Raw genomic sequence first — 25,087 nt, forward strand, 5'->3', positions numbered from 1 at the left:
AGGGTCCTCTTTGGTGGTGTTTGAGACTGTGATAGTGGACAATAGGACAAATCTCAAAACCTACAAAAATTTGTGGCCAAACTCAAAGGGGTCAGACCTTGGGATATTAACCTAGTTAATATTTCTTCCTAAAAGTTACTGATTCTAGACTGCAGCAAGACTCAGTGGCTAAACTCAACTGCTTTCAGAAAGAAATATTATTTCTCTCAAAGAGAGTAAATACTAACCAAACAAAACATGCAACCCAAATGAACACAGATTGCTAACAGAGAGGAAACCAAAAACAGCAAAGACTCATCATAAAATACTAAGAACCTATCATAATTTCTCAAAGGTTCAGTTGAGTTCACTGGTATTTTCTAGCTCAGGTGGATATATTTCTTTTCCTCAACCTAATCAACCATCCCTTGAGGGATTTCAGATTAATTTATTAGCTACTTCAGATTTTTTTTCTTTAAAAAAATAAACAAGCTGATAGAAACTATGAACTCTGTTTCCTGATTGGGAGACTGAATTCGCCACATGTGCTCTGGCTTCACAATCCCACAAATAAAACACACCCAGGAAAGCAGCTGCCTCTGGGTTTGACTCCTCACCCATTTTTCCCCACGTGAGCATGTGCACGTGTGTACGTGCACACACATGCACGCTGTGCCCACTGTGAGAACAGGGTGCCCCATCTTCAGGGACATGGCAGGAGACACCTTCCAATGGGAGGTGGCATGGTGTGTCCCTTGACCCTTGACACTTGCTGGCATCAACAGCCTCGCTCAGGTTGGGGGAAGAAAAGGGGTGCTGACCTGTACTGGCTCAGGGGGAAGCTGGACCACGTGCTGCATGCGCTCGCTGTGGTGATGCCTTGACTCTTCCTCATAGATCACATCCCTCTCATGCTGGGGAAGGTTCAGGAAGCGACGGATGGTACACAGGTTCTCCCAGAGTGTGCGGTTCTCTGGGCTGGGGTTCTCCTTCCAGCGGAGCAGTTCACACAGCCAGCCCTAGAGGGAGAGAAGGTCACTTGAGTTAATGTGTAGGGTGCAGAGCAGCAGAGGATAGCCTGACTGAGGTCACAGTCTGACAACTCTGAAGAACTAACCAATGACCACACAGGTGGTTACACCAATGCCCCAAAATCTTCATTCTTGTTAATGATCTTATCACCCTTCCTACTGAATATATTTTCAACTAATTTACAGTTCCTTTTTGTAAAAGATACTCAAGCAAGATTACAGTTATCTGATTCTCAAAAAATAAAAAAATTCATTTCATGTTGATCAGCTACAACTTTTAAAGACTGCCCAATTGGATACCTTCCATTCTAAGAAAAATGTGAAAATGAACAAATATGTATTGACAACATAGTGAATTCTAAAGAAGGAGAAACATTTAAGTGTAAATAGCACCGAATTCTCTAGGAAGGAAATAGTCTTAGAATTATCAATAACTCCACAAAATAAAAACAACAACCTTAGCGAGAATGAAAAAGTTATATGTGTTTTCAGTCTCTGAATGCCTTGGGCCCTAGGCCCACTTAACCATCACCGTCCCGCCACAGCCACACCTGCAGGAAGGTAGGCAGTTGGTCGGGTCACACCTGCAAATGTGCTCCCAATTCTGGCATCCGGACGTTCTCTCGCTTGAAACTGCACGAGAAAGAAAATGTAATGCAAATAATGATGGATTATATGAAAATAATACAGAGGATGCTGTCAACATCGCTCACTGACTCATGTCAAAATATTTTACCCAGTAGCTTTCTAACCCATCATTTCCAAGCTACATCGCTAATTTTAAAAACAAGAATTGTCCCACATCACGCCTCTTGCAAAAGAGTAAGAATTTTTCTGAAAAGGTGCATAAAGAAACACAAATGACTTTGTAAAAATTAAATCCTGAATCCCAACAAATTCTATATCATAACTTGTAAGCCAATGAAAGTTCCTGACATGCATTATAAAAACCCCATATAATATCGTAAGCTGTTGTTTGTCTAACTCTCCACTGTGTCTTCTGCCTTTACCCAAAAAAAGGCAAGATTTGATTATCTCCGCTGCATCAGCCAAGACAGCAACACCAGCTGTTCTCATTGTGCAGCCTCTTCCTCGCGGCCTCCATGTTAATAACCTGATCATTCCATTTTCTCCTTCAACTGCCGGCTGCAGCACCGCGAAGAGACAAAAACCCAGGCCCATCTGCAGCAGCTGTAGGCACTGAACTGTGAAGCCACTGGGGATTTATAAACTAATCTGTAACACAACACTGCCTTGTTTTTACAAGTGAGAGGCCACATTTGCGCAGACCTGATCTTTTCTTGCAATAAACTGGGAGCTGGGGAGAGTTAGAGGGTTAGGAAGAATGAAAACAAGATATCGAATCATTTGCTTGGAAATGTTTTTCCAAGTATTTCCATAGATTTCTTTCAAGTCAATTGAGAGACAGGTAAATGCTGATTTTCAAGGTGCAACGTGTATGAAAACTGAAGACAAATTTTTTATCCTTATCAGGAAATAAACTATATTTTTAAAAAATCTCCTAGTCCCAAAGTGTTTCCTCAAGGGTTTCTTTGTACAAAGGAAAGAATTCTTGAAATGGAAAATAAGCCATCTGTGGAAAACTGAGCTCCTATTTCTCTATCTCTATACAGATCTGACTCTCCAACCGAACTCTTTCAAATGTTTCAAACAGGTATGTTTAACATCTCCCAGGGGAGGCTATAGCATAGAGACCAATCATTTAACAGAAAATAAAAACAAAAACCTACATCTGTTAAAAGATGAAGTTCTGAGATACCCAGACCTTAAGGAGGATACAGCACCTGCTGTTCCGCCTGAGGAGTGAATTGCATTGTGGGAAGCTGCAGCTTGAAAGGAGACAGGTGACAGCTGAGTGGTATCTCCACTTATGATACTCGGAATGTCTCGCACAACATTCATTGCTGCATTTGATTTATATGCGCTGTTATAATCTGCACTCATTACAATCACTTAGAACAAACTACAGGCCTCGTTATGGACTGTGTGCTGTCTGCCATCAGTCTTTAAGAAGTGTGGTGCTCAATTTGCCCACTGACATGCAAGGTCCTGACCTTGAAGCTATTAGGGAGCAGATTAGACACAAGTGTGATCATGTGTGCAGGCATAAGCAAACCAAATTAATTTCTGGCACAGGGAGGTAGCCAACAAGACCCTGTTCTTAGGGAACCAGAGAACTTCCTCAAATCCCTGATGGAGCTGAGCTAATAGCATGTTTAAGGGAACCCGGTTTTGAAGATGAAGCACATTCATGGTATTTAGAGGGTTATTAATCTAGTTTCCCCACAAAGTGTTTGCTTGGCTGATCAGATTAAGGGATGGAGCCTTCCACAGTGCACCCCCACCACAGCAGGCCCCAAGAAATCTGTGATACTTCACAGCCTTGGACATATTGCACCATGTGTACCCAGCTGCTTCAATAATTAGCTTATGAATGTATCAGCTGGTTCTGTGATTTTTATAAATAATAACTAACCTACAGAGCAGAAAGACTGTCGAGAGCCTTACAGTAGCACAAAACTGCAAGGTGCTCCTAACTCTGACTTGCTGTTCCACTGAACGCCGATATCCCCTACTAGTGGGGCTCCTGTAATGCCATTTATAAATATTTATTTTGCATTTGAAATGGCCATCTATGTGTGTCAGTTTTCTTCACAGCAGCCATAATTTACTTTCCTTTTGCTCTGGCTCACCACTCATTCCACGTATTTGTAGCCTTACCTTCCGAAAATCTATTCTCCCTCCCCACTTCCCATCTCACCCTCCATCTTTTTATTTACTTGATCCTTCCACCGACCCATTCGGGATGACTATCTCTGTTTTCTCAATGGGGGTCTCTTATTAGCTTGTTTAGTGGCTAATAAATGTGTGAGAAAATGCCATGTTGCTGCATGAACACACATGTATGAAACTGTGAGTGAACCCACCACAGAAGAGATAAAGAGTCCCCACATTGGGATTTTTTTTTTCATTTATATAATTTTTGCATGCCGTCCAAGAAAGTTTTGCAGTATCAGGAAAAAAAAAAGTGTAAATGTCAAATAAAACAGTGACAGATGACAGTATTCTCTATTGAATAGCACTGTTTCTGTCGTGCATGTTCAATGGGAACTCATGAATTATTAATAAACAAATCTCCTTTTTCTGTTAAAAATCTCAAGTAGGTTTTTTGTTGTTATTCCCTGCCGTGTTGTGTGGAGAATTCCAGGAGATTTATTTTCATTTCAGAAATGCTGATACAGAAGTTTATCTGATTTCCAGTCCTGGTCAGCACTGGGAGCAGGCACCATGAACTGCAGGTATATACCTATGTGTAATTTCTCTTTTAGTCTGGCTGTAAATTCTGACCAAAGGTTAGTTACATATTCATATAGTCAGGTTAGCCTTTCTAGTATGGTAAAACTGAGGCTAAAAAGTGAGTTACAGCCAGGAAGCTCAGAGAATTTTCAACTTTGAGCCCTGAGACTAACTGCTAAGTTCCTGGTCTGACATTAAATGATTGGGTTACCGTTGGGCAAGTGGTTACCCTCTTACAGCTTCTGGAATATAACCGCAAAAGGAGGGGTTTACAAAAGATGGTCTCTAAGTTCCCTTTCCAGCTCCACATTCCATGGTCTGTTACCTTGTTATTTGTCAGAAATAGCAGATAATAATTAGCCATCAGGGTTAAAGTACAAAGAAACCACCTTAAGCGGGTGATTAAGGGCAACATCACCAGTGATAACATATGGACATCATGAACCCTGTGGTATGACGCACTCCAAAGGACACAACACAGTATCTGCAGAAGTCTTGCCAAAAATGCATAACCCCAGTTGAATCATGACAAACCCAAATTGAGAGATGTTCAACAAAATAACATATCAGTATTCTTCAAAAGTGGCACTGTCATTAAAAAAAAGAAAGAAAGAAAGAAAAGAGAAGCGCCTGGGTGGCTCAGTCGGTTAAGCATCCACCTCTTGGTTTTGGCTCAGGTCATGATCTCACAGGTTCGTGAGTTTGAGCCCTGCATCAGTTTCTGAGCTGACATCGAGGAGACTGTTTGGGATTCTGTCTACCTCACTCTCTGCCCCCCACCTTGCTCATGCTATATCTTTCTCCTTCAAAATAAATAAAAATAAACTAAAAAAAAAAAGAAAAGAAAAAGGAAAGACCGAGGAATGGCCACAGACTACAGAAAACTCAGGAGAAATAAAAACCAAATGCAGTGTGATTCCTGGATGGGATCCCGGCACAGAAAACGGATATTAGTGGGAAAACTACTGAAATTAGAATAAACTTTTTAGGTTAGTTAACGGTATTAAAACAATGTTAATTTCCTGGTTTTGATAACTGCACTGTGGTGATGTAAGATGCTAACAACAGAGGAAGTGAGGGTTATATGGAAACTGCACTATTTTACAACATTTTTGTGACTCTAAAAAATTTGTTAAAAACAAAAAATGTCAAAAAAAACTTACGTAGAAAAATATCCATGGAGTCTAAGTGTAATGATGACAAGGAATTTATGATTAAAACTCTTTTACCTTCAAACTCTGAATCCAGAGAAGGAATAGAAGTTTAAAGTCTGCATCCTTGTAATCAATGGTTAAAGAGTTCCCAAGCATTCAATGCATAAGTATCTATAACATCTCATTTTAGCCATCTAATCAGCCTCTTAAACAAATGTTTCCTTCAGTCAAAAACACAGTTCTGACCACCCTTTCCAACTATGCAGGTGAGGAGACACTCATACCATTCAAGATATAGTTTGTTTACAATCCATATGTTCCGGAAAAGTTGCCTGCCAATCTAAATTTACAAAGCAAATCATGTTGTAAATGTATTAGGAATCTTTACTACTTGAAGGAATGTGCCATTGTTTCTTTTTAAAAGATGAATAATCCCATAGTTTATCTTTTAGTGAATGGACAGTTTTAATTAAAGATCTACTTAAATGAGACATCCCTATTTCCCAATTCAAAAAGCATTTAAAAAGGCAACAGTAAGAACCGTCATTTGCTCCCGTTTTTCCTTCATGGTCTCGTCTCCTATCAATTTCTCTATTGACTTTGTGCTCCAGCCATGGTGAATTACTCCCAGACTCTGAAGATACTTGGTATTCCCACCTCCAGGCATGGGCTGTGGGGTATATACCTACCCATCTGTGATTTCTCTTTGGTTTCAACCAATGGCTGGCTGTAGTTGGTTTAGCATTTTTAGTATGGTAGAAGGGAGGCTAAGTGAATCATAAGCGTTTTGAGCACAGCTAATACTGCTCATGTTACTCCCTTGGCTGGAATGTCTCATATTCAACCTTCTGTCCATGAGAAGGTACATGCCAAGGCTCAGCTGACAAGGCCTCACCTGATCTGTGAGAACTGTTTGGTTACTCCTGTATGACCCCAAAGCATGTTGCTTATACTCTTCTACAATTTGATGATGATGATGATGATGATGATGATGATGATGATGATAACGGTCAGCCTCTTGGGGTGCCTGGGTGCTCAGTCGGTTAAGTGTCTGACTTCAGTTCAGATCATGATCTCACAGTTCATGAGTACAAGCCATGTGTCGGGCCCTGTGCTGCCAGCTCAGAACCTGGAGCCTGCTTCAGATTTTGTCTCCCTCTCTCTCTGCCCCGCCCCCTTCTCATGCTCTGTCTTTCTCTGTCTCTCAAAAATAAATAAATGTTGGGGGCGCCTGGGTGGCTCAGTCGGTTGAGCGTCCGACTTCAGCTCGGGTCATGATCTCACAGTCTGTCAGTTCGAGCCCCGCGTTGGGCTCTGTGCTGACAGCTCAGAGCCCGGGGCCTGCTTCAGATTCTGTGTCTCCCTCTCTCTCTGACCCTCCCCCATTCATGCTCTGTCTCTCTCTGTCTCAAAAATAAATAAACGTTAAAAAAAATTTTTTTTTAAATAAATAAATGTTAAAAAATTAGAAAAAGAAAAAAAAAAGAATTGTCAGCTTCTTGATGGGGGCGGAGGGAAAAAGTCGGTTTCTGGCTCATTTTAGCATTTTCAGAGCAGTGTGATCCTTACACAAAAAAGACACTTTATAAATGTTTATTAGATGTACTGAAATTAGCTGAGTGCATAGAAATTAGCCTACTGGCATGTTTTACAGCCTCAAATTCAAAGAGGTTTCGTTGAAGAGGGGCACTATTTCTCTGAAGTTACCCTGTCAATGTTCTGAAGATTGTTCTCCCATCTCTAATGCATGAATACAATAAAAATGGGATGATCCAATTTACATTATATATTAATGTGTTATATATAATATATAAATGCAAATAATGACAGGTCTCTCAGAATATTAATTCAGTTTGTAATCTTATAGCGAGCACCCATCTACTATGTGCCATACAATGTGCTGGTATGTTACATACATCATTTGTCTTGATTACTTTTATTAAAAAGGTGAATTGAGATCACCAGCAAGGAAGTGAGTATTTGGACTATGAAGCTCAGGAAAAATATCATCATAGAGAATATGACATGAAAGGTGGATCTTGAAAGATAAAGATGGATTTCACTAGGTGGGGAGAGGAAGTAATCAGAAGAGATAACATTACCAGCAAATGCATGGATTTAGAAAATTATCACACCCCAGGAATCAGAAGCAACTTTGCAGTCTAGAAACAGAGGTGGGGTCAGATTATAAAGAATAACATGCAAAGAAATTTCATCTTAATCGTATGGGCCATGGGAGCTATAGAAAGCTTCTAAATGACATGAGAAATAATTAACTTTTCTTTCTTTTTTCTTTAAAGTTTATTTATTTTGAGAGAGAGAGAGTGAATGTGAGTGGGAAAGGGACAGAGAGAGACATAGGGAGAGAAAGAGAATCCCAAGCAGGCTCCACACTATCAGGGCAGAGCCCTCCACGGGACTCAAACCCACAAACCCTGAGATCATGACCTGAGCTGAAACCAAGGGTCAGACTCTCAATCAACTGAGCCATCCAGGTGCCCCTTTTCTTTCCCTTCCTTCCTCCCTCATTCGTGTCTAACAAGAAGTCCTTTGAGAAAAAACTATGATAAATAAAGTCAACATCACTTACCCTAGCCTAGATATTTTTTTTTTCCCCAATAGTAAAATCAGGACTCACAATGACCTGGTAATGGTAAAGTACATAATTCATATGTTTCACCCAATAGGAGTTTTCATTCTCACAAAAAAAAATGACATATATCATAAATACTACACTATATCAATAATTCTAAAAAAATCTGTTCTCATTATTCTAACCATTTTCCTTTCTCTCCGTGTGTGTTGTTATTGTTGTTATTCACATGAGAATTTTTTTACAGCTTTCTTGGAATAAAAAACGAACCAGGAAGGGCAGTATCTATTTTACTTATAGAACATTTTAAAGTTTTAAAATTTTGAGGTAGACAGCAACAGAGTGACATTCTGCAAACTGCATACCAAAGGCTGAGAATGTCCAAATAACCAGGGAGGTCTTTCCCAAAACAATAATATGACCAATGTTTGAGTGTGGACCCCAGTATATATGGGTTTGAATCCCATAAGCTCCAAACCTTCCCTTGAAGTGATGGGGGAGGGGAAACAAAAGGGAAGAACAGTGTTTCTGTCCGTGGTACTGAAATGTCACTGTGTACTGAGTGATTTTCCTACCCCAGGACACTGGTAATGACTCCAACTTCTCCCAGGCCCCATGTTTTTTCCTTTAAAAAGTCTAAGTTTTAAAAAGTTTAAGTGTTGATGACAACTTTCCTAGTTTTTACAATATTTAAGAATAAATACAAACCAGCATTTGCTTAGCAACAAACACAAGTTTACAGCCTAGTCTGATCTACAAAGTAAGTAAGTAAGTAAGTAAGTAAGGTTGTATTTGCCTTGAAGGCAGGGCCTTGTCACAGTCATTATGTTGTAATGTGCCCTAGGGGCCTAACACAGAGCTGATAAGTGAATTCAGCCTAGAAATAGTAAGAACCCCCCCCACTGCCACCACACCCCCCCCACACCCCGCCTTTGCCCCTCTAGGAACTCCAATGAATGAATAAGTCAGCAAATGAACAGTTCTTTAGGAGAATGACTCAAAGCTTCTTGCACAGAAATGTAAAAGGCCATTTACTCACCCACATCCTCAATACAGAAAATGTCAGCATATGTAACCAAAAGGAAATGTTTTCTGAGTGTCTCAAAAGAAAATTCATATTATTAACCACAGACAGTCGCTTTCTAAATGGAAGCACATAAAGTCCCCAAACAAACTTTTGTAACTGTGAAAGGATTTCTCTTCAGCTGGTTGAGACTCTTCTGAAGTGTGAAATGAGCCAGATAATATTCAGCTCTTGTTTCTTAGTCACCAAATTCTCTTTTCATGAATCCAATAAGTGTCTATTAAAATAAATAAACCCCCTAATGATTCAAGATAACCTAATCAAGAAAACTGAAATGGATAAAAGGCTAACTGCAAGGGAGACTTGTCAAGGGCTTCAGTGACTCCCTGACGAGGAGGTCATCTAAACCTGAGAAAGGTTTGTGCTTAGCATTTGGTTACAGTTCAAGGTTAATTATTTTATACCTTGAATGTGGTAAGTAAAAATGATCTGCTTCTTTTTGTATTTTTCAAAATTGTACACTAAGTTCTAAACTATTTTCATGGGGACCAATTTTCAGCTGTCTCTGGGCATGTCTCTCACATTTCTATGGATGTGTTTGTAAAGATTGAATCTGTAATTGAGAGTAATGAAAATTTTATTTCAAAACAACTCCTTAACTTCTGTTACAGAGGACTCAAGACAAAGGGGGATTTCATAAAATCTCCCTCCTTGCCAAAGATGCATGGGAGAAACAAAGCTATATAATAATGTGGAGACATGGTATGATTTTATATAAATATGTACACACATACATACATGCCTACATGACAATATGCACCTGAAAAAGCCATCCATATCTGTCAAAAAGATGAATGAATCTGGAATTTTCTACTTCTCCACTTAAATACCAGAAAGGTATTAATAGCAAAATGTTCTAGGCTAAAACATCAAGCAGAAAAGAACCAACATATTTCAAGTCCCTGACTTCAGGTCCAAATTCCACATACCTGTGACATAATACTATATACTTTGCAAACTGCCTCAAAAATTTGTAAGTGCGGGGGCGGGTGGAGGAGGGGAACCCAGACACAGAGGAAACTGGGAATAAGAATTTTTTTTTTTTTTTTGAAAGATCAGAACTGGGGCCAGAGTGAGGCAAGCAAACAACTAATGCACAAAATTTAAGGAGTGCGGCTCTGAAAGTGTGTGCCTCCTTCACATTTATACCTAGGACCCAGCTTGCTTCACCCTGGTCTTGGCCCTGTGAAAGGAAGATGATTACACAGTTTCTACAGCAAAGTGGTAGGGGCTCTTCATAGGCACAAACATTCTCCAGCTATAAGAACCCTGGTTTAACTCAATGTGCTCTTTGTAAGAGGGCTGGAAGAGTTTGGAGAAGTAGTTTTAATAGGTCAACCTGATTTGCTTCACAAGCAAGTTTACAAAGGTGCCATGCCATGAACTGGAAAAATAATGTAACTCAAGGATTTCTGCAGTAGATAAAGATGTGCTTAAAACTTGTACAAAAACTTGAGCCATGGGTAAAGGTATCTGACTTTTAAAAACTGCCTATGAACTCTGTGATTAATCTTCATTGATATCTAAATAAAGGCTTCCTTAAAAGCTACTTTTAGAGCATGAAACATTAACATAATTAATTGTGGGTTGGTAAAAAGAACCCCATGCTATAAGATTGGTACAAAAACTGAGACCTTGAGGGAATTTCTGCTGATAATCTCAACAGAATGTAATCTTTTGAGATTATGCTGAAAAAAAAAAAAAAAGGCAGAGAATGAAGGGCTCAATTTGATGCTTAAACATCATTGTGTTGACTGCCTGCTTTAATCTGGCATTTGAAAATGTTGAGAAATCTAATTTCTTCACTACTTGGCATAGTAACTTTTTTCAAATGGTAATTGTAGTGTAAATATATTAATTTTTTTCTATTTGAATTTGGTGGATACGCCTGAAATGGTAGTGACAATTGACAAAAGTAGAAAGTTCTTGATAGGCTGTCGATATGACTGCATTACTGAGAAAGCAGCCTGGCAGGAAGGGGCAGCTACTGAGGATGGCTACGTGCCACGTTTTAGCCTGCCTTACATGCTAAATAGGAGATAGCAAAATCATTAGGAGTGAGACTGAGACCACCCACTCACATGGCTACCACTTCCTGTCACTTTTTATACCAGAGAGATGGCGCAGCCAAACATGTACTCCCGATAGCCTGAGATATCCCAGCTCCAGTAAAGCCATTCCCATAAAGGGAATGTAGTAAGTTAAGATAAATGTCAAACATCTTTTTGAGCAAAATGGCAAAACCTTGATCTCTGTGTGATATTTTTGAAAGGCTAAGAAACTAATGATGAGATAAAAGGTAGTATTTTATACTTTGTAAATTTACTCTCCTACATGAAAAGCTGGGCTTAAAAAAAAGAATTATAGTTTTAACTTGTCTTACAATTATGTGTTGTACAGTATGATCTCAATTAGGATATAAACATGCATGTGCACATCCACACACACACTACACATTAGAAAGAAAGACTCTAAAATGTTAATAGTGGGGCGCCTGGGTGGCTGTCACTTAAACATCTGACTCTTGGTTTTGGCTCAGATCATGATCTCACAGTTCATAAGTTTGAGTCCTGCATCGGGCTCTGTGCTGACAGTATGGAGCCTGCTTGGGATTCTCTCTCCCTCTCTCTCTGCCCCTCCCCTGCTTGTGCTCTCTCTCAAAAAATAAATTAAAAAAAAAATTAAGATGTTAATAGTAACTACCCCTGCACTGTAGAATTACAGGTGATTCATGTTTTTACCTTTATACTTTTCTTCATTTTCTAAATTTTTAAAAATAAGAATGCTATTACTTAAGCAATCATAAAATAGAAGTTTTTGCTTTAAAAAAAAGAACTATGTACAACTAAATTGTGCCTGGGCATTTTTAAGAGACACAAAAGCAAAGGTTAATGTGGTAGCCCATGACTAAACGAAGAAAACATCTTAGTACATATACTGAATGTGATGTTTTTCTTTATGTAGAGTTGTCTATCTTTCCTTTGCTTTTGCTTTATTTTAAAAGGATCTGTCGTGGGGCGCCTGGGTGGCGCAGTCGGTTAAGCGTCCGACTTCAGCCAGGTCACGATCTCGCGGTCCGTGAGTTCGAGCCCCGCGTCAGGCTCCGGGCTGATGGCTCGGAGCCTGGAGCCTGTTTCCGATTCTGTGTCTCCCTCTCACTCTGCCCCTCCCCCGTTCATGCTCTGTCTCTCTCTGTCCCAAAAATAAATAAACATTGGAAAAAAAAAAAAATTTTAAAAGGATCTGTCGTAAAGAGCTGCATATTTTAATCATTCAGAGTGTTAAGCAAATTAGACCATGTATAAGGGGAGATTTTATGATAGGAAAGAAAGTTCATAAAATCTGAGTTTGTAATCTACATCTAAAGCTAAGTAGCCTTCTACTCAGGAATACAATTTATTAAGTCAGTAGGAACATGGAATATAATTTTGTTGGATAGAAACATAAGTAGTAAGGAAGGAATAAAGGTCAGTACACAAAATCTACTTAATCCTAATGTACATAAAGCGTAGAACATACTGAAACCCAATCACCATGGAGCACACAGCTTCTATGCGGAAAAGGATTTCAGAATTGTGTACTGGAGGCCAGAAACTCATCTTCCCCAGCTCTAGTAAGATCATGATTATGGCTCCCTCTCTGACTTCTCCATGCAGTAAGAATAAGGACTTTCCTATCCCTGATCCTAGTGTTAGCTTCCCAGTGTTAGATCCTAGTGTTAGTGGGAGTGGAGAAGTGTGTGTGGCAGGGAGGGGAACTCCAGGGTCTTTTAACTCTTGGTGGAGATGAGGACATCCTATGTCATCTCACCAGACAGCCCCGTGGGTCCCTGTTTGTTCCCAGATGACTCTCTTTCTGTTACCCCAGCAGCCTCTGGGGTTGGCCCTTCCATTGCCACCATCTGAGATTTCACAACCAGGTTATCTATCTCTCCTTTTTGCAGTGCCTCAGCAGCTCTCTACTTTCCTAATATAGAAAGCAAGCCCTCACCACCACCAAAAAAAGGGAAGGAAACCCAGTGCCTTGTTAAAGGTTTTGTTCACTTGTTGTCTTTTATATTTTTAAATGGGGACACGGGAGAAGAGAAATTAAAATAAGCCCCTTCCCATCTTTCTACGTACTCCATTCTTACCCAAACATAGTAGGAAAAGGCAGTCACATACATAGAGTTGGGTCTCTGGGTATACAAATAATAAAGAAAGACTCACTCTCTTTGCCAAAAAACACCAACTTTAGATCATCCTCAGCATTCAATGAGCTGAACTACTGTAGACTATAAAAAGGAAAAGAGGTCAGTATATGAGAGAAACAGTGAATTCGTTTCTGGGGAAAGGAACAGTTGACGTCAAGGGAAAGAAATATGGCTGAAGATGCTGTCACAGAGCACATGGCCAGCCCTGGAGGACAGTAGTGGGCTACTGTGCTTCATCTCTCTTCCCACTTCCCAGATTCCCACTTCCCAGATCATGTGTGATAGGTGCAGTTGGGGACAAAGGGAGAAAGCAACCCCACGGAGTGTAAGAGGAAAAAGGAGAGTACAAGAAGCAATGGAAGAACAAGGAATCCTGTGGCCACTCAAATTGCACACCGGGGCATTCATTCCCTGGTGGCTCTTTGTACGTAAGGGTCATACTGAAGTGACACAGAAAATGTTCTGTATGATTTTAAATGATGGTTCCTACTGAGGACCCCTCCTACTAAGGACTCGTAATTCACAGAGAACTTCAATCACTGACCAATAATAAAGACCATCAACAATCTGAATATTCTGAAGAAAGAAAAAAACCAAAAGGATAACCCTCAGGATTCTCTCTCTCACACACACTGATCCTAAATTGAAAATGAGGTGAAATAAACATATGCATAACCATACCTTTCCCCCTGATTTTTTTCTTCTGCTTTTCCTTCTTTGACTCCTCTCCAATGAAGAGGAAAACAAGGTCAGATAGGAAACACTCAATGGAATTTGATGATAGACTGGTCATGCATGACAAAGGAGCTAGAGCCGAACTGGAGAAAGAGGCCTACAAATGCATCCTGACGTACCACACAAACATACTTCCAGTAATATATTTTCGCCAACAGGACCATAGACAAACTGTATGAGGTAGTCACCCTTTCAACTCCTTTTCTGAACCCCTCTTCCCATTGTGTCCCTAAACACTTACAGCCCTCAAGGACCACCCTAATCTCTCCAAAATTCTCCTTTCTTTGTCCCACTTCTCATTCAAAGTTTGCCTAACACAAAGCTTTATGTATTATTCTTAATAGCTGATGACAGCAATTCAGAATAGAGAGTGGATGAGGTTTAATGGAGGGTTCACTTCTACTTTAAAAGAAATTTAAAATGGAAGGGAAGGGGTTGCTCTGCATATTTGAACTGAGCCTTCACAAGGTTCCAATCTGACTCCGGTTCATAAGAGTTCCTAATTAAAGGTCTTCTAATTTTATCTCCAAGACAATAGAGAGCCCTTGTTATTTTTCTGCCGCTTTAGTCACTCCAAGAACTTCTGATCCCTCCAAAGAAATATGGAGGGAAGAAAGGGAATGCAGAAGAAGAAATGAAAATCTCTGTATTCTCAGTCTTCACAATCCAATAAAGAGGGCGTGGCCACTTCCCACTGCAGCTTGGAGTGGTTAAGTATTTTGGCGCCACACACACACACACACACACACACACACACACCCCTTATGGATGACATGCCAAATATATATATACAAAGTACCAAACACTGCAATTAGTTTCACTAAATATGCTCTTTACGAAGTAAATGATGGTACTTACAAAAGGGAGTGAGTATCTTATATCTTATGTTAAATTGCCTTAGAAACTATCAGGTAAGTTCACTTTGTTTGGGGGTACCGTTTTTATAAAATCTTAGAACCTGATTTGCCAGTCTAGTCAGCTCTCTATCTACAATAAGGTTCTCCATTCATAATTGAGAATGGGGTCACTGTCCCAACGAAAACCAGAAAATCCTCAAAGCAACTTATCCCCACTGAGGCTCAATCCTCAATCTTACCCTTTAGCATATTAATTCCCAGAAGTACATTTTCCTCCAGATTCTACAAAATCAGGGCTACTGAGTTCTTCAGGAGGCATCAAAAATTTGGAGAGCCAAGCCGTGCCAACTGGCAAATACAGCTTTCAATCAGCCACCTGAATTATTTTGGGAGGCAGGAGGCATCACCATTTCCAAGAGCCGTTGGTGCCAAGTGAGCAGAAAGGTTACAGGCAGTTTGAATCAAGCTCTTAGACTATGGGTTTCAGTTTTTCTTCAAAGCTGCTTATGAAAGAAGGACTGAGTGAAACATTGATATTTACGTCAAGTCACAACTAAGGGGAAGGTTTGCAAAATCAATTGTGCAGCTTTTATACTCACTGCACACTTACCACATATGTCCTTTATTACACAGTGGAAAACCATTAAATGCACAGTAGTTTTGCCAAGTGGCATTATGCATTTAACAGCTTTATTCGTTTAACAGCCCCAACTCTCATTATATTTTGCCATGTGGTACATGGGATTTTATGCATTTAACAGTTTAAGAAGGCTCTATGGTGTTTTCCTTTCATGTATTTCATACTATGGTGGACATCGTATCTTAGAAAACTGTATTTCAATGATTTCATTGGTGAGCGAAGAGAAAGAATAATCAGCAAAAATGACTATCCTTAAAATAAACAGGGAAATGAATATTTCAATCCTCTCCTAAATTCCTTGATATTCTCCTTTCCCTTTATCATCTGAAAAATAAGTAAGGTAACTGCGAAACTACAGAAAAAAAAAACTATACAGTATTTAACTATCATTTTAAAAATGGTAACTGAATTTTCATTGAAAATCTTCCTGCTTAATAGAAATACAATATTCAGTAACTCCTTTTCTTTACAGCACACAACAGAAGATCTGTTAAGGAGATGCTGGACCATTATACCATTTACATATGTGGGATGAAAACATTTGTCATGCGAGGCCACAGAGGAAATCAAGCTCAGAATCAAAGGATCCTCAAAATTATGCTTCAGCTAACTTTTGTTTCCTCCACCCTGCACTGGATAATTATTCATCCTAGGGATAAATAAGTAACCACCTCAACCTAACCCATTCGAGGATAGGGTAGTAGTTGTCCCTTTAAACGAATTGAGACAGATAGTGAGTCCCATCAACTGTTGCTGCTTACAGAAATAAAAAACCTAAGCATCTGTCTCCCCTTTTCCCTGGAGTATTCCATTCCCCACAATCCCGACACTGAGAAACTGTACTGGATAAGCTTCTATGTTTTTCTGTTATGAATTTTAGCACTCATTCTGGACTCCCCCACCGCCCCACACATGTGTTTTTTCCTGGAAAAACAACTGTATTCTACACATAAAAGAAACACCTGACATGGCAAGGTGTCTCTGGGGCTGGAGAAAAGAGGTTATTATAACAAAGTCAGCAGTTCCCCTGGTGGGAATAAGAGAAGGGATGAGACAAGATTCCAACTAACTGAGTCTCAGGAAGATGCTATTTTGTACATGCTAAGTTTTGCTCAACATAGAAAGAAAGAAAGAAAGAAAGAAAGAAAGAAAGAAAGAAAGAAAGAAAGAAAAAAGAAAGAAAAGAAAAAAAGAAAGAAAAAAGAAAGGAAAGTGGATACACAGCAGTGCTTAGAATTATGAGAGAAATCATTCAAGGTTGATTCTATTTGAAAAAAAAAATCCTTAAAAGAAAAAATCTGGATTTTAACTTAGTCTCTATTTTAAACTCCAGTGGGAATAAAAGCAAACCATAGAGCAAAAGGCAGAACATGACAGGTTCCCTTGGGATTATTATTGTTATTATTATTATAGGAACAGATGTATTTTTATTGGTGGGAGGAGAATGGTCTAATTCCAGCCCTCGCTTTTGCTCTTTTAAAAAACCACTCACCTGACTTTTATTTGCAGCCACTTTGGCAAACAGGGCTTGAGACACCTTGGCCCTTTTCATCTCCTGTTGGATCTCGTCATAAATGGCAGCTGTGATGTTGACGTTGGCGCCGTCCACCTTAATGGGGAGGTCTGTTGTCGGTGTCGAGGTTTTGGCCTACCAAGAGACCATGAAAATAATAATTTAAAAAGTGCTGCATTCAGCCCAGCCATCTGTGCAGAAATTATCAAAGGATTTCAGTCAGCTGATGCCAAACTGCATTAGCTACAAAGGGACACTTCCTGTCCATTATTCTAATCAGGTTAATTGTGATTGGAAATAATTGCAGTGCATTCCTATAGGACATGCAGAGTCCTGTCAACCCTGTTCTTTTCCTCACGGTATCCTAGACGGTTCACAGGTACGATGGCTACCCCAGGCACCAAACTATAAGAGATCACCTAACTGGAAAACAAGCATGCAGAACACACACAGAGTTACCTCTTTCTTTCTAAAAATGGCACACCTAGGAGGAAGAGCCAATTCTTCCAGAAAAAAAAAAAAAATGAGTAAATGGGTAGAGGTCTCTAAATAATAAATTATTACTCAATTTAATGCACTCCCCGGAGTCTCGCTCATTCTTTATTAAAGCTTTACATATGTCATTTGAGTATGTATGGTTTCCCATCACTATCATCATTATGCTACCCAGACAGTCACCTAATTTCACCTAGGAAATCAGTGGAAATGAAACAAAATTTCATTTCATAAAACTAGGCTTCAGAATGCCTTTGATGTGCCGTTTTCATTTTCTTAAACTCATATTGTGGTTTTATGTATTCTGCCGTGTTCGTTTTAATTGAATGATTTCCCATCAGCTTCAGAGACAAATGAAGGACAATATAGAAGGTGTCTGTACTTCTTGGGGTTGAGATAACCCTAAAACATTTGCATCTCCACGATCCAAAAGACTGCCAGAGCATTTCCTCTGGTGTGTAATGAGGGGCGGGGAGGGGGCAGGGGGCTGGGAAGCCTTCTCAGAACCCCAGGGAGCAGGACTGTGGGCAGAGTGGGCACCAATTTTTGGCACCTGAGCACAGCTGGCTGATTTGAACTAAACTGAAATTTTTCTGTCTGCACTCACCGTAGAATCCCCAACCAAGGCAGTTGTCACCAGATCATTACTTTCCTTCTATGGAGGCCCTGAGCTCCCCACTGATTTAAGCAGCACGCAGATTTGGAGAGGGACACAACATGCAGTCTGGATACTGTGGGATCATTCCCCGTAGCATCTTGAAGCCCGAGTTAATGTCCTAAGTTTCTATGAAGGCTTTAATTCAGAAGATTGCTCACTGATTTTTGCATTCTCCTCTCTCCCTGTCTCCCTAAAACTCTAGTTACTGCAAGGTAATAGTAACTATAAGGTATGTGATACTTTTTATTTGCCAGGCACTCCAGAAAGTGTTTTGCTTTTGTTATTTCATCTAATTATTTGAAGAACCCAGTACGTCAGACTTTATTATGTTCATTTGACTAAGGAAGACAAGTGAAAATAAAAGAAGACACTTAACTTCCTGGAAAGACAGCAGCAATTGAAGGAACCATGATCGGAACTCAGGAGTTTCCAGCTCCAAAGCATTGGCTGGGGACCACTGTGCTATCCCACCTCCAAAATCTCCAGTGTAGACTGGATGCTGTTTTTACAAGCATCTTCTTGCTTTCTAGTTTGGGGTCTTCCCACAATAATCCAATTTTCTGTCATTTTTTTTTCAAGAAACTCCTTTTTCTTCTCAAAATTTCTAGTTAACTTGCAGTGCTTTTCCTGCTAAGTGCATATTTTAGCATATCATTTCTGCCTTTCCCAACTGAAATTTCTTCATTAGCCTCACTGACTGTCTCATCTTATTAGACTGGTCAAATCTCCTCTAGAACCCTAGAGGCTAAAGAAAAACCTCTCAGGGCACTATAATATATGGTTAGGAGCCCAGGCCTTGGAATCAAAATAATCAGTGATCAAATCCTAGCTCTACCACTCAATCATGTGACCTTGCACAAAGTACTTAACCCATTAAAACCTTAGTTTCCTCATCTGTAAAATGGGAATAACAACACAAAATGGTGAGGATTGAATTCATGCAAAATGCTCACAATACCTGACACACAGTTAGTGCTCAGTATGATCGTTTTTATCCTTAAGCTGTTGTTTTGTCGTCATTAAGTACATCAAGAAATACTGGCCAACTGAAAGATTATGAGATGGGGCTCTGAAGATTTGATTTTACATTTTAAATTTCCTCCATTTGTTTTAAACTGGTAATAAAATGTTGATGGGGTCTAGGAAATATTCTCCATCAACCTACATGGGGCTGCCTGGGTATTTTAGATTGCTGGCTCCAACTAAAAGCTTAATCAGTGGGTATTCCTATAATATTTGTTCTCACAAATGAAAGCTTTACTAAGGATCTTTACTATTGAGATATGTATGTAAAGAAGTTTAAGTAAGTAGTCATGAAATGTTTTAAAAGACTTTAATAACTTCCCTTTCTCAATGTTTAACAGAAAAAGAAAGTTCCAGAGAATGTACAAATGCCAGTGGCATGACTATATTCTCAAAACTATTTTGAGAAGAAGATTTTATATTTATATTCAGAAATCTCAAAACTGTGAAATTAAATGATCAATTTCCCTGTTATTCTTGTCCCCAAAGGGCACTTCTACCTGGGAATTTTCTAGATGAGATTTTTCTGCTGTTCAATACAGCAAAATACTGACCCTGGTTGTTTTGCCTGATAAATTGGTCTGGCTCTGAAAGCTTTCAGGTCTTTGAAAAGGTGCCTAAGATATAATTGCATTAGAAAAATATTAAAAGGAAATGGAAAAACAACCTGGACTTGACTTATTTTCTAACAAGTAGAAATGACTTTTTGAGAAGAGCTGGTTAAATGGCCATGAAGCATGGCTGGACTCTCTATAATGATTTAATGGGCTTCAAAAGTGGCAACAATATTGGTGAATTTAATAGAAGTAAATATTAGTGCAAATTAACAACTCGTCCAACTCCATAGCTCAATATATATGCCTCAAGATTTTAAAAAAATAAATAAAAAGAAAAATGCTTCATTACACTCATCCAAAGTAAGCAGTCAAGAGACTTATTTTTGGTTTAACAGTACCTAAAACTCATAATTCACCAAAGACTAAAGTGAAAGTATCACAATTTGGCACTACATGACAGAAAACGATCTTCAATTAAAAATCTATTGCAGAGTTAAAAAAAAAAAAAAGTTATGACGTGTGGAAAAAAATGGATGTACTTGAGAAAGCTCAAGTATTTCTACTAGAATAAAATCTCCTATGTTTAATCAGTTCCTTGGAGCTTACCAGAAAACACTCATAACACCAAAACTAAGCAAAACAAAACAAAAACAAAACAAAAAAACAAAAAAAACTTTGGTTACAAAGTGCCCATTTTTCTGATTTGTACAAATGCATACTTGTTAAATATTTGTTTTGAGACATAACTTGCAGTCATCCTGGCAACAGTGAATCAGATGGTTTTATCGTAAATCTATTGACCAGTAACAGTTTGGGAGAAGTAAAAAGTAGGCTAGAAATGAATGGGCTCAGATGTGAAGTGGAAAGGACACTTGGCTGACTTGAGATGTTGACCATTTAGTTAGGATCGCTGACGCTCATAGCATTACCAGACATGTGAATTTGCAGAAGGACCTGAGAACAGAATGCTTTTAAAGTGTGGGGAAAAAAAGGAGAGAAGAAAAGCTGAGTCACTGAGTCCTGTAGGGAGATCACCCAAGGAAGGAAAATCATTAAGGCCTGCATATCTTCCCACTACCATTTTCTAAGGGATCCCTGAATGATCGCCCAAACATTCTGATCCAGCCGCTCCATATGCGTGTTTCAACCATACACAGATTTCTCCTCCATTTTGTCTTTTTCGAAGTGCATAAACAAGAGCTTGGATTACTCTCCTTGTCCCTGTCCCCAGCCCTAACCCACCCCCCTCCACCGATCCCTGCTTCCAAACTAATATACAGTTTAAGGAAAGTAGTGTTCTTACTACGTAAACTCAGCTTCAATTCAAATCCCCTGACTCCATCTTAGATAACTAAGTAGCAGTGTGTAAACAGTCTGGAGCCTACCTATCCACCCACTCCTGCCCTTTTCTGTGTGGAAGAATGTACTTTCCTCAAGGGACAGAAATACCATATGACACAGTAAAGGATAACCATTCTTACATGGTCAGAGGTTCACATTCTCAGATCAACAAATCTTTGAATTATGTCTCTTAGTTTTTGAGAGAAACGCAGTATCAGTGAAGGCAAGATGTTTCCAAGGCCAAGACTGAAAAGTCAGCGGAGCAAAAATATCTCACCTGAGGGGTTCGGGAGGAGCTGGGACTGCTAGAGGCTGACGAGACCATGCTCACATTGGGATTCATGCTCCGTTCCCTCTCGTCCTGGTAAATGCGATCCCGCTCCACTTCCGGCAGATTGAGGAAATTCTGCATGGCCCTCAGGTTTACTAAAAGAGACTGAGAGGCTGTCCGAGGGTCTTCTTCCTTACGCAAAATCTCAGACAACAATCCCTGATTAAAAGGAAGAAAAAAGAAAAACAGGCCAAGTCATATCTGCAGGTACGTGTGTGGTTTCCATCATCTGCCCCCTCCCCCTTTGTTGGTATTACCAGCTGGCTGTGATGTCAAGAACCTCAGTCTAATTGCTGAGGGTTCTTCAGCAGTAAGATTTTGTGGGACTGTGCTTGCCTTCCAGGGCTGTGCCTTAATCTGGACCGTTCTATTCTGACACTTTATCATCACTGTAATAATCGTCAGTGTACAGAGATGCCAGCTAGCAAGGTAGGCGCTCGGAAGGCTTGTGAAACTGCAATTACCACCAGGTGCCTCCTACAAGTATTTCAGGAACTGTTAGAACTCTCTCTGCTTGAAACTGGGAACACTTGGCAGTCCTGCTCAGCTTTACAAATCTGCCAAGTTTGGTAAATTTAGTTCCGACATTTAAACAGCATGGGAGATTTACATCGACTTAAAAAAAAAAAAAGTTTGGCTGAATTTCTGTGTGACCGGCCACTGTTTTCAATATAGATGTTTCTCATGGCAAAAAGAAAAAAAAAAAAAAAAAAGACACAAAGCAAATGGCCATAACTTGTGTTAACCCTCTGATAGCTTCTCAATCCACATACATAATTGGTATCCTCAAAAAACGTACCAGAGGGCACCCAAACTTTTTTTCATGAGATGCCCTCCTTGGGGAAGCTCTAATTCCACCGTCGTTAAAACAATGGAAATACAGGCACAGCTGGTGAGGGGTCAGAGCACACATCAGAGAATGCCATGTATAGACTCAGATAATTTCTGAATATGTGACTCATCCAAAAAGCTTTAAATAGGAAATTGGTGTTTTCATGTGCTCGGATGGCAGAGAACTCACAAAGGGAAGGAAAATGTTGACAAGTCCAGAGAAAAGTAGTATACATGCAAGAAAAGGGCTAGAACCGGAGTTCTAATCACTGAAGTAATCTGGGCAAAAGCTAAACAATTTCCATTCTGAACTCTTGTTAAACTTTCACAAAGAGACATCACTTTCCACCTTCCAATTCAGGGTGTCTCTTCTCAGGGCAATATGAGACCAGAGTCTAGGATCATCCTCCAGGAAGAGCTGAAATGCTAACTTCTGTATCTTAGAACACACGGGGCAACCCAAAATTGCGAAAAGTAGGTGCCAAAGACATTTCCACTGAGGGAAATATGAATGCAAAGAAAACACTATCAGATTTGTAAAGTATGGCTTAAATATAAAAAGGTGTTAGATCCAAGAAGAATATACCACCTCTGGTTGGAAAGAAATATTCAGGGTAAGGTAGGCAAGTTTTAAAAATAAGTAATGCATTTGTAATGTAGTGAAGCAAATATCACAAGAGTGTGCATCACACAGCTATTAGCACTTTAAAGAGGTAATCACCACTCAAAGTATCATGTAAGACAATTTATAAGGATATACACGTAGTATGACATATGATAGTTCTGCAATACGAGTGTCATGTTGCTTTGATTAGAGAAGTCTTTGCAAACAAGAATGAAATAAGCCACACAATGAAGCCAGAAGAAATGTTAAGTGCGTGTCTGTGTGCATGCATGCCCAAGGAAAGGAAAAGGTAGGACATGAATGTGAAAATACTGTATTGGTAAAATGAGCATAAGAAAATCTAGATGTATCATGCTTTTAGAAGCAAGAGACATTTGTCTTCCAGAAAATGTTACACAATCTAGGTATGGATTCTTTTTTGAAATTCAAAGTCAGTTCTGCCTTAAGTTATCCTACTTTCCACTTGCATGAAGCAACTTGAAATATTAATAGTGAATTTGTTCTAAGATAAAATTCTCTAAATTAATATGTAGAGAGACAAGAGGGAAGTGGATTTAAAATCAATACCAATAAGACACTAAGATTGATGTTTTCTGAGCTTTCTTTAATAAAGAACTCAGTGCATACGGGATGAGTCGGTCCCCTCCTCCTCCTCCTCTCCTTTCTCTCTCTAGCATAAGCAACTTTAGCACTTTAATAAATCTCAGACTGCCAAATTGGGAGGAATTTTAGGGGTTGCATGGATATAGTCTTTACACTAGTTATTACAACGATACTTATAGTACCTCAAAGGCAGTTTGTAAACGTATTCTTCTTCTGTGAAATTATTTTTTTTTTTAATTTTTTTTTCAACGTTTATTTATTTTTGGGACAGAGAGAGACAGAGCATGAACGGGGGAGGGGCAGAGAGAGAGGGAGACACAGAATCGGAAACAGGCTCCAGGCTCCGAGCCATCAGCCCAGAGCCTGACGCGGGGCTCGAACTCACGGAGCACGAGATCGTGACCTGGCTGAAGTCGGACGCTTAACCGACTGCGCCACCCAGGTGCCCCTTTCTGTGAAATTATTTTTGAAAGTGGAGTACATTATAGTAAAGATCTTACATACAAAATAGTGAAATAACAAAAACTATTGTTCTAATGGACCACGTTCAAAATAGCAAGTTTGTTCATTCATAATCAATAAAAAAATTATTGCAAAGCATAGAGGTCTTTTACTTGTTTCTCTTTTTGGCTTGGTTGACTGTTTTTTTTCTTCCCCCCACCCCCCCCCACCCCTACACTGAAATCCTTCCCCTACATTTTTTACATGTTGGACAACCTTATGGGGAAATGAATCCATCTCTAAGAAAAATCAAGACAAAGCATCCTTGTAAATGACTGCTCATCAGCATCATTTCTGAAGTGAGTGGGACACGATGTTTGTGTTTTAAGGGGCTGGTGGAATATACTATTGCCTCTGTTTTATTTGCCTAATTGAAGATAAAGTCTCAAACCAACAAGGTGGCCAGTCCTGCCTCCACTATTGCCCCAGAGAATGAGAATACTGTTCTAAATTATTTACTTAAAGCCTCATCTGTGTAGCCACGGTTCCAAAGCAGATTCTTTTTACCTCAGACATTTTCAATAACAAGTGGCTAACTGGTGAGCACAAAAAGAGTTTTAGTTGTTTTGTTGAGTCTTTTTCATTTGGTTATTTATGTGCTCCTCGCTATTTAAACTGGAATTAAAAAAATATATAGTCCAAATTCTGCAGGCTCATAAATGTAGAGTGAGTTTATTTAGTTAGCTGAAAATCATCATGGCGAAAAAAAAAAAATCCAAAGAAAATCTATGGCATAATTTACACTACAAACCACCTTATCTAATTATCAAGATAAGTAAATGTTTATCATATTGAAGCTGTCTTGAATAGAACATAAATTAATAATTTATCTCACATAAATATTTCTAAAGCCCTTGCCACTATGCTGTGTCGCATTTTAATTATCAACCGGCCAGGCGGGAGGTGTCACTTAAACATTCCCATTATGCAGCCTGAGATACAGAGAATGTGGCATGGCACCTGGGCACTGAGGGGAAAAAAAAAAAAAAAGTGTACTTTTATGAATAGAAAGATCATGAATATTGA

The 25,087-nt window shown here is 39.4% G+C and overlaps 1 protein-coding gene across 2 annotated transcripts in view; it reads right to left on the minus strand.

Moving 5' to 3' along the window:
* The window catches only part of SATB2 (SATB homeobox 2), a 203,128-nt gene that overhangs the window by 34,211 nt on the left and 143,830 nt on the right, over positions 1-25,087 (minus strand). For both annotated transcript variants that reach the window (XM_030327422.2, XM_030327421.1), the window contains 3 exons: positions 21,448-21,660; positions 17,076-17,231; positions 801-998 (listed from right to left, as the gene is read on the minus strand). In XM_030327422.2, coding sequence (XP_030183282.1) covers positions 801-998; positions 17,076-17,231; positions 21,448-21,660 — 567 coding nt within the window. The remainder of the gene's footprint in view (positions 1-800; positions 999-17,075; positions 17,232-21,447; positions 21,661-25,087) is intronic.

Source organism: Lynx canadensis, chromosome C1, assembly GCF_007474595.2.
Source record: "Lynx canadensis isolate LIC74 chromosome C1, mLynCan4.pri.v2, whole genome shotgun sequence".
In the NCBI taxonomy this organism is placed as follows: domain Eukaryota; kingdom Metazoa; phylum Chordata; class Mammalia; order Carnivora; family Felidae; genus Lynx; species Lynx canadensis.